This window comes from Mercenaria mercenaria, chromosome 1 (assembly GCF_021730395.1).
Source record: "Mercenaria mercenaria strain notata chromosome 1, MADL_Memer_1, whole genome shotgun sequence".
Classification (NCBI taxonomy): domain Eukaryota; kingdom Metazoa; phylum Mollusca; class Bivalvia; order Venerida; family Veneridae; genus Mercenaria; species Mercenaria mercenaria.
The window spans coordinates 55,548,856-55,559,975 of NC_069361.1; the positions used below are offsets into that span (position 1 = coordinate 55,548,856).

Below are 11,120 nucleotides of genomic sequence, written 5' to 3' on the forward strand. Positions count from 1 at the left end.
TTCTTAGTTCTACTGTAAGCAACGCTTATATAACCATAAAGGACTTCGTCGTCGTCATCATCATCATCATCATTATCATAATCATCATCAGTCGGCATCTCAGCATCATCATAAGTACAGCACTGAATTGTCTTGTGACTTACATCATGCCAAACACACTTTATTTTAATTTGACAGGGAAAATGTAAATTACAAAAAAGTAACGACATACAAAACTTATACATAAAAAGTATTTATTATCTTTCAAAAGTTTCTACATGTTGGAGTTCACAGATGACATAAGTTTCTCAGAATACTGTTTAGTGATGATTTCGAATCCCACAAGACAATAGGGCACAAAATACATTTTGAAACTTCGAGGGGCATACACAAAACATATAAGAATGCACCTCTGACAGACACGCAATTCTAACATCCGTAGACCGCGGTCCCATGTTCACAAAACATTTTTCGGTCTCAGCGGAGATTTGATAGGAAACTTTACTAGAACTCCAATCAATACTGAAGTAACTTGAAAATGACCATTAAGTTAACATTTAATGGTAAACATTTAATTTAGATTTACATGTAAATGACAAATGAAGTTTCGTTATCAAACTCGGCTCGGAAAATATTTTGTGATCATTAGGCAAAGAACACCACATCTTACACAATAAAAGCTTATAAAATGAAAATGGACAATCTTAAGAAAATCTTCTATAATGTAAATGAATAAAGAAAAACTTTTATAATGAACATGAAAAACAAAAAGCGTATATAATGAAAATGAATAAAGAAAAGCTTATATAATGAAAATTGACTAAGGAGTTAAGACTTATTTTACACAACGACAAACTGATTTACACATTTAATTTAAATAGCGCGAAGCTATCAGTTGCATTAATAAAATATGAAATGGGAAGCACATGTGTATATTAATCACAATTTCGGTGATCCGCGCACTACACTGTAACGTAAGATTAATTATTGTTTCTCTAAATGAAAAATAATTCATGAAAACAACACAACAATCAAATGAACATTAACTTTCTGCAATACTGAACACATATTTGGTTGTCTGTCTGTACGTTTCGCCAGGACTTAGCACTGTCGTCGGAAATGAAGGCTGAAAAATGGAGATGAAATGTTTAAGTCATACAATGTATTTCAATAAATTGTTTAACAAATAAATTATATTGTATTCGCACAGTGCTTTGTTGCAAACGAATTCTTAATCGCAAAATGGAATGCAGAATAAATACTTTATTTTTAATAAGCTATGAAAAGCAGTACGGAAAACACTGCTCGAAATGTTTTTGTTTTTGTTGTTTTTTGTAGGGAGGGTAAATCCACCTATCATATGAGAAAAGTTATCATACACAAAATCTAGCGGAACTGAGAAAGGGAAAAGACGCTTAAGCAATAACTTATACATGTGTATGTTACATAAGAAAGCGATTGCAGAAGTATATCGTAGGCTTGCGTTACCTCATTTGGACTATCGGGGTAATGTTGAGCCTCGAGGCAGAATGCACCAAACCTGCCATAGGTCGCCCCGCCCTTGGCGTTTGTTTCATTTAAATAAAATGCAGTGTAGAATTGAACACCGGGCTCTGTAGTGTACATATCTATCTGTCGTCCACTGGGAGAATGTCTCAACCTTGAAAAATATTTTTACAAGAAAATGAGTATCGCTCAAATGTAACAAAAAGGTGACCGCTTTTATGATCAAATACATTACAAATACAAATACATCAGTATAGCGCAAAAACTATTTCAAAAACATTCTATTGCGCTTCCCATAGTTACAGGTCATTAACAAATTTCATGCTATGACATAAAGACATTTCAGCAGTTCAACCGTATAACATTCTAAAGATGTAAGTTTTCAGGGTTTTTTCTGAAATATTGTTCATTTTTCATAAGTTTAAGATCACTAGGAAAACTGATTGTTCCACCATTTTTGTCCAGTAACTGCAAAGTATCTATCAGCGAGTCTCGTTCTTGGTCAATAAACTGGATGTCGTTTGAAGATCTTGATCTATATTTTCCATGAGCACACGTTTATAAAAAAAACTCAAATAAGATGGAACTTTTCCTTGCAAAGTACAAAATACAAGAACAAGAATTTTGAAAATAATTCTTGCCCTTACAGACAGCCAGTGATTTTTTTTTTTAAAGATTTTTTGTTGTAGGAATGGATGACTGTCTTGAATGGCATTGGTAACAATTCTGGCTGCTTGGTTTTTCGCTCTCTGAAGTCTTTTGATCTGATAGGCAGGGATATCGGTGAAAAGGTCCATTGTAAAAGTCAAGATGAGAATGAATAATCCATGCACTATGATCTCTGTTCACTTTTGTGACAGTTGTTTACGAGTGGTCTTTTTTTGCAGGTTTCTAAGCTGGACATGCGCAGTTTGGCATTTCTTTCTTATATGCATATCGAACACACTGCATTGTATATCCACCAACATTCACATTTAATTACTAATTAAGTACTATTATCAGCTGTATCAAACGCGGCGCTAAGATCTATCATAACCTCGATTGTTACAAGATTCTTGTCAATAGCGTCTAATAAATCGCTATATATATATACATTTTTAACCATTGCTGTTCCTACACCATGACCTTTTCAATATGCACTCTGATATGCTGAAATTATTATTATGAAAGTTATTTGTCGCAGGGCTGATATCTCAAGTAATTTTGATAGAAATGACTAGTTTGACAGAGGTCTATAGTTCTCAAGTTCTAAGTGGAAACCCTTCTTCAATACTGCATTTTCCCACTTACTTGGAAACACACCAGATGATAAAGATCTATCGATAATTTCAGTAACAACTGGAGCAAAGAACTTTCTTTCAGTTTTTGCTTTGGAAAAACATCAAATGTTCTACACAAGTACATATATATTCGTGCTGACAACAACAATTGCCTAGTAATGATTTTTTAGTAAATAAAAGATGTAACATACCTGGCAGCATGTTTATCCCAGCCTGGCTTCTCAAGGACAAAATTATGATCGAACCCTACACCCCCTGGTACATTAGGCAACCTGTCTACAAGGTTCGTGTCCGTTGTAAGATCAAACATGGTTCCTGCAACGCTATCAATCACACCTGAAATCGAGGACAGTATGTTTCTACTAACACAATCTACTAACACAATTCTTCTCATATAATAACACCTTTTAGCAACATTTTCTCCATATGGTTTCTCTGATATACCCAAAACAAACGAACTTTGTAAATATGGCATTGTCAATTCCAGTCTAAAACTTTTCTTTCACCGATCGCCTGAAACTAACGTATGAATCGCCGTTTTTAATAAATGTGAAATCATTTTAAACAAGCAAATTCGATGAATTGGTATCCCCCGCCGAAAGGGTTTGTGGTGAGGAATGGCAAAAAGATATATCCGGCAAAAAGTTAAGGATGTTAATAAGAAGCAAATAATTTCATTAGTCAAAATCAATTTAACAGAAAACAAACGTTTAATTAAAGAGTACATAATAAATGTATGATACTTTGATCCTGACTAAAGAATTTATTTTGATTGGGATATGCTTACTGTAATAAGCTTAGCTTTTAAAATTAAATGCAGTTAATTGAAATATGAGCTTGAAGTTTAACTGGAATGAAATATGTCTTTGAGTGGTTTGGCACCAGGTGTTGCTGTTTACATGTACATTTGAATTTAAAAGATCAGATGTCCTTAAGAGAACACAGGTAAGATATCTTGAACATGGCTGAGGGCAAGGTTTGTGCAGTCACAACTTAACATGTTGAAGGTTTGAACATTAAAAAAAAAAAAAGGAATGGAAATATATATATCTATATATAGATATATGTATATATTTATTTTTTAGGGGATGTGGGTGCAGGGGAACGGGAGATGTTGATTATAAATATTGATTGAAAATTAAAAATGAAAAAAAAAAAGGTAAAAGGGTGAAGTTGGAGGGGGTGAACATGTATATGAAGTTTGTTTGGAAAAAATCTAAAATAAGGAATGAATCTTTTCTTTTCTTTTTTTTTTTTTTTTTTTTTTTTGGGGGGGGGGGGGGGGGGGGGATGGGGTGATCAAGCTAAGAGGGTGACCAGGTGTGGGTACACAACTTCACATGTTTACAATAAATGTTCATGGAAAAGAATGAAAGAAATTTAATGAAATTCTACCAAATGGTAAGTTTGTTATGTACAAATATGTGGATTTTTATACAATTGAAGGGCAATAACTCTTAATTTACAATTAAATCCAAATGAAATTGTGTGTACACAACCACATTATGGTGATCTAAATTCTGTAATTGCCATATTTATAGTACCTATATAGTTAACACTAGAAACTTCTAAGGGTCATAACTCTGGTGTTACTTGGGCAATCTGACTGAAACTTGACGGGCCGCAAGAACTCATTGAGGTGAACATGTATATGAAGTTTTAAATAAATATTCGCAACCATTTCCTAGATATGGCTCCGGACGGACGGAAGGACGGAAGGACGGACAACGCCAAAACTATATCCCTCCGACTTTCGTCGGGGGATAATAACTTAGAGTCCTATTTGAGTGCGGGAGGTCGGGGTTTGATCCCTGACTAAGTCGTACCAAAGACGTGAAACTGGCGCTGTGCGTCTGTACTGTATATATAAAGCGCCTTGAAACCTGTTTGTTACAGAAAGGGCGCTATATTAATCTGCTATATAATATGATTCACAAAAAAACTTTTAAATTAATCGTACTCACCTGTTGGAATTGAGGTGTCATCTACCGGCGTATATTTGTCGGCTGCTAGGCGTACGGTATGGCCATTCAAACTTCCAGAAGCCTGAAAAGTCAACAAAACGGTCCAACCTTTTGCTATAATTATCAGTATGAGTCTTGTTATTGCATGCCTTATCGCATGCAATAATGCAATAACATATACATAGTTAAAAAGGCAACAGAAGAATTTATCGTCTTGAGGTTATCACGATATTTATAGAGAATCTGCTCTATGTTCCTAGGAGTTTAAGATCTACGTGTATTTTACAAGAACATACCAGCAGATGTTTGATTAAGCCAAGTGCGGCGACAGGCATACTACAGGGCTGGATAGAACAAGAGTATGGCGTGTTTCTATTCAAAGGAAGCCGTCGGCAGAAAAGCAATAGCTATTACTCACGTGTCCCGCAAGATTGAAGTAAGCGTGGTTTGTCAGATTGATAACTGTCTTCTTGTTTGTTGTTGCATTGTAATTGATAATAAGTTCATTCTGATCAGTCAGTTGATAAGTGACCATGACCTTGACCTCTCCCGGATAATGCTCTTCACCATCTGCGCTGGTATACTGAAGGACTAGTTTGTTGTCTTGTATACTTGAAGTCCATAGACGCTGAAATATAAGCATAAAAGCGTTTTATGATCCTTCTCGGAACATGGTCGTCTGATGGCTGACAATGTCTAAAATGATAAAGGTCAAGATCATAAAATAATCCTGAACACGAATAATACAGAAACACTCATTTTCCTGTCCGATTTTAAGTTCGATTTATTATCTTGCTTGGTAGCTTTCTATGGTTCTAAAAGATTTTTTGATAATTTGTATGAACTATCACAAGTACCATGTGGCGGTCACAGAATGTCTCCACCTACTTGGACTTAGTGGTGTTATTTTGGTGGTCTTTTGGGATTTTATGGTCCATTCAATGTATTACAGAATTCCGCTTTTAAAAAAAACAATGCAAGTAGGGCATGAGGCGTGTTGCAATTTCATGTCATCTGCTGAACATATTAAGTGAAACTGAGTCTGCTAATATTTTGCCCGGTTGTGCTTTATGCTTCCTATAAGAAATGGCCATTAAAAAATTCTTCCTTTATGAAGATTCTTCCTATAAGAATTGTCCATTAAGAAGAGTCTTCCTTTAAGAAGATTTTCCTGTAAGAAATGGCCATGAAGAAGATTCTTCCTTTTGGAAGATTCCTCCTATAAGAAATGGCCATTAAGAAGATTCTTCCTTTAAGATTTTCCTATAAGAAATAGCCATCAAGAAAATTCTCACTTTTATAAGAAATGGCCATTCGGAAGATTATTCCATTAATAAGATTATTCCTATATTAAAGAAGATTCTTCCTATAAGAAATAGCCATCATTTCTTGACAAGACAAGAAGATTCTTCCTATAAGAAATGTTCATTAAGAAGATTCTTCCTATAAGAAATGGCCATTAAAGATTCTTCCTGTAAGAAATGTCCATTAAAGATTCTTCCTATAAGAAATGTCCATTAAAAAGATTCTTCCTATAAGAAATGGCCATTCGGAAGATTATTCCATTAATAAGATTATTCCTATATTAAAGAAGATTCTTCCTATAAGAAATAGCCATCATTTCTTGACAAGACAAGAAGATTCTTCCTATAAGAAATGTTCATTAAGAAGATTCTTCCTATAAGAAATGGCCATTAAAGATTCTTCCTGTAAGAAATGTCCATTAAAGATTCTTCCTATAAGAAATGTCCATTAAAAAGATTCTTCCTATCAGAAATGGCCATCAAGCAGATTCTTCCTTTTGGAAGTTTTATCCTATAAAAATGGCTATTAAGAAGACTCTTCCAAAAAGAAAATATTGATAGATTACATTTCTTCCGTTGATCAATATTATCTTTACAGGTAAAAGTGTTTTTGTATATTTCTAAAATTGTAACCGTTACCTTATCAAAGCCTTTAATGCCGCCATGAAGTGCATTGGGGCCATTGTTGACAGTGAGGTTATATGTTACCCCATCCAGCGTAAAATGACCTTTGGCAATTCGGTTGGCATAGCGACCAATTAACGCTCCGAAGTATGGAGGATTTTTGTCATATCCGCCTGTAAAATACATAGTAAAGCATGTTCGTGATAATAACAAATGCTGTGCGCGGCGCATATCAAATCATATATCTACTCTGACAACAACAGTAGTAGGATTGGCCATATAAGGCAAAGAAACAACCGTAAACTGGCAAATGCTATATTCCGTGACTGGTCTCCAAAGTTAATTTTATAATTTTTCAGTCTGGTTAAAACATTCCGGCCTGCGGTCTTGTGTCCTATATATAATTGGATGTGTTACCCCTATTAGACGTACAATACCATTGTAAATACATCTGGGCTGGGACCAGGGAAACTATGCCCAAGCCGGATAGACACCCACAAAAGAGTCACTCGCTACTCGTCACATGCATATCTGATAGTTCGTTAGCTGAATATATACAGTTACCTGCTAAACTCAGCTACTCAAAGAAAAACATAATTGAGCCGCGCCATGAGAAAACCAACATAGTGGCTTTGTGACCAGCATGGATCCAGACCAGCCTGCTCATCCGCGCAGTCTGGCCAGGATCCATGCTGTTCACTAACGGTTTCTCTAATTGTAATAGGCTTTGAAAGCGAACAGAATGGATCCTGACCAGACTACGCGGAGGCGCAGGCTGGTCTGGATCCATGCTGGTCGCAAACCCACTATGTTGGTTTTGTCATGGCACGGCTCATATTAATTACATTTACATGAAATTCATTCCGTGTAACATTAAGTAGTATAAATCAATTAAGTTTCGTATACAATATCTCTTGGAAGATCTATTCTTCTTCACGTAACAATTCTAATTAATAACCAAACAATTTATCCTAAGGCTTTTCTGGACTACTTGATTCACTGTAAGAAACAAAATTCATTAACCATAAAATTTAATGATTTTATGTAATTAAAAGCACTAGTTTTAAATGAATAATTGACACATTTCTTGAGACTGGCATGTACTTAAAAATTCATACCCACGTTCAATGTCATTAAAAATAAAAGGTACAACCTTTAAATGCATCAAAACCAAGTATCACGTCGTCAATTTTTCCGTCCTTATCCGGGACCAAAATATTTGTGATAATGCCTCCGTAGTCAATAATCCGTACTTCAACCTGGCTGTTTTTCAATGTGAATCTGTAATTCAAATAATATTTATCAGCAAAATGAGTGCATGCTCTCTTTATTATGCAGCTTTAAAGTAACATGCATAAACTAGTCAACATACTCTCTTCTAAAATGATGTTATAAGACATGTATATACAGCATATTAACTATACATTTTTGATATAATGTATATATGTGTGCACAATTAATGGGTATAACTGCCTGTTAACAAATAAAACTAATAAAATTTAGTAAAAACTAGTAAAAAGGTGTATTTCAAAAAGAATTTTAACTAGATCAAGCTATTGTATATTGCAAAAAAAAAGATACTAAGTAGGGGAAATAATGTTGAATATACGAGCCTACACAGGAACCACCAACGCACATATACGGTGTCCCGTTAATGCCATCTCTATTACACTGACGACAGCACGTGTAGCTGATGCGACAACTATAGCACGACGGCCCTAACAGGACACCGTATAGTCGCGATGATCATCTAAACGTACACCAAACTAGCATATATACATACAGATTGTAACACATGCATATAATTTAATGCAATATTCCACTTACATTGATATCTCCCTGTCATCGTCTGTTTTAGCGTATAACTCCTTGCTTATAGGCATGACAGGTTTCTCTAGACAGGAAAGAGTTTAAAAATAAACTTATTATAAAGCATACAAAAATTGTTGTAAGTCCAGTCAAGGTTGAGATAACAAATACGTGAAGGTTAAGCGTATAGTGTGTGTATTTGGCCTAAAACATATTGGTTTCTTATACCTGTGTATGGTGACTTAAGTATACAATGTCAATGTATATTAACATCTGCCTTTATCGAATACCGATATCCAGCTACTGTACTTAGATCCCTATGGTTCTTTTTTTGTAAGGCCTAAAAATAATTGTTTGTTTATGGTAACGTAGGATTGGGAGTGTGGGCAGGGGTATTTAATTTTGATAGGATATCAGAAATGTGAACGTTACATAGGCTAGAGAATGTAGTTGTTAGGATCGTTTTATAGATTTTATTATCTATCACAACGCTGTACGTATCCAGTGTTATTATATTTTCTGGTCCTTTACCAGTGAATTTGATATCTATGTAATAGAATTCCGGTTAAGTCGGTGCTTGGGGCGTGAGGGATGTTGCGCATACTATTCACCTCTCACAAACATACTCAAACAAACCCAGTTTGATATTTTACATATTAATATTGTATTTATATTTTGCTTTGTTGCGTCCTATTCGTCTCAAGGATATTCTAAATATAGATTTCTGATAAACAGAAAACATAAAGGATTATCATTTAACATTTATTTCCAGTTCATACATTAAAACTCCTTTTCACCTGAGTTATGAAAATGTTGCAGATAAACTAGAATAAACATAATATCTTCGTTGTGTGTTGCGGTTGCGGGTGGGGGTCAGGTTACCATACTGTAAACACTTAATATTCTATAGGCTAAGTGCAATTAAAGTAACTCGTTCATAGCTGCAGTGATCTTTTTAGATATGTTCAGTGATACAGCAAGTGATATAATTAAAATACTAGTGCAGTATATATGTAATATCAAAAGAGAGGTCTCAGAGTCTGGGAATGGAGAAAATAGTAGAAGTTAAAGCCCTGGATACATTAAACACTGTATTTTCATGATTCAGAAAAAAAACCCATATGAACCGATGTAAAAATACCATTGTGTTCAACTACAATTAATATTTTGTCAAACGTTGATTCATTAGCTTGTCAAAGTTATTCAATATTCTGGATTAACTGACAACTTAACGTTGGACGCAATGGAAATCGGGTATATGCGATTTTCTGGTCTGCCCTCATCATTTTTCTGAATTGATTTTATAGTCACAACGATATTAACAAATTAATTTCATGCTCATTCAGGTCTATATGCAGAACCTTCGCCTAAAATTTCTATATCAGAATACAATGAGCGGGTTATTTGTTCATAAAGTTTGTTGTCGAAATAGGACATAATGACCTTTTATGGTAAACGTTACAAAATAAAAAGATATTTCCTTGAAATTGCGTTTAGATATTTCAAAAAATTTACATCGTGTTGATTGAAAGAGGCTCAGTTATACACTAGCTTTTTTTTTCATTTCTCCTTGTGTAGTAAGAGTCGAACAGTTTCAACTTTGTTGAAATATGATAACAATGTATATGGCAGTAAACGTGTTACTTCTTATGTCAAACTGCGAGTAAACATTTTCACTACATGTACGAGTAGCTTTAATGGACACATCACTATTGCATCATATCAATCATCAATATAGTTTCAAATATAGAGTAGCCTTATTCCATCTTCATTTTTTTTTACATCCTGAAACTTATATTGTGTGACTAACGCATTTATACTGCTTGACTAACGTACTTGTGCTGCGTAACTAACGTATTTGTACTGCGAAACTAACGTACTTGTACCGCGTAACTTACGTACTTGTATTGCGAAACTAACGTACTGCGTAACTTACGTACTTGTACTGCGAAACTAACGTACTTGTACTGCGTAACTTACGTACTTGTGCTGCGTAACTAACGTACTTGTACTGCGAAACTAACGTACTTGTACTGCGTAACTTACGTACATGTACTGCGTAACTGACGCAGTCATACTATGTAACTAACGTAATCATACTGTGTAACTGACGCGAAATAGAAAATGAAATTTCTACACACGAGTGTTGCAATGTTTGTTTTTATATATTTAGATACAGTCTAATCTGCATGATTCACTTTTTCTGACTTAAATGAAGTACTTTCTTTAAAAACATTTGATAAAGGTCTGCAGGCGTGTCCTTTTGATGAAACAAAAATAAGCCTCAAACTAAAGACATACGGCTTTCTTACCTTCACAGTCTGGTCTTGAGACAGCAAAGTATATTGTAAGTGCCAGCAGAGCTATTGCAATCAAACAAACTACAGTCATTGCAATACATATCGGCCTTTGTCCTCCCTTCGGCATGCTGTTTTTAAAAACGTTTGCACAACACGTTGAATAAGTTCCGTAATTAAAAACGTAGAAACAATTTTCCAGTTGTGTGAATCGTGTAAAACTTACTCTTATTTCAAAATGTTAAGTATTTCCAGGTAACCAAATACGGATAGAATCCAATCCTCCTTTTTCAAACCGAGGTAACACACCTCCAGATCATTGACCTATGTCAGCGTAACATTATGTTACCTGCATTT

The 11,120-nt window shown here is 34.7% G+C and overlaps 1 protein-coding gene across 1 annotated transcript; it reads right to left on the bottom strand.

The window, feature by feature from the left end:
- Nucleotides 1-212: 212 nt before the first annotated feature.
- LOC123536908 (galactose mutarotase-like) lies at nucleotides 213-11,046 on the bottom strand. The gene is made up of 9 exons (XM_045320409.2): nucleotides 10,779-11,046; nucleotides 8,485-8,551; nucleotides 7,811-7,938; nucleotides 6,673-6,830; nucleotides 5,148-5,357; nucleotides 4,730-4,811; nucleotides 2,957-3,101; nucleotides 1,468-1,639; nucleotides 213-1,105 (listed from the first exon to the last, which is right to left on the bottom strand). The coding sequence occupies exons 1-9, from the start codon at nucleotides 10,891-10,893 to the stop codon at nucleotides 1,022-1,024; spliced, it is 1,161 nt and encodes a 386-aa protein (XP_045176344.2). The 5' UTR covers nucleotides 10,894-11,046; the 3' UTR covers nucleotides 213-1,021.
- Between the last annotated feature and the right edge of the window lie 74 nt (nucleotides 11,047-11,120).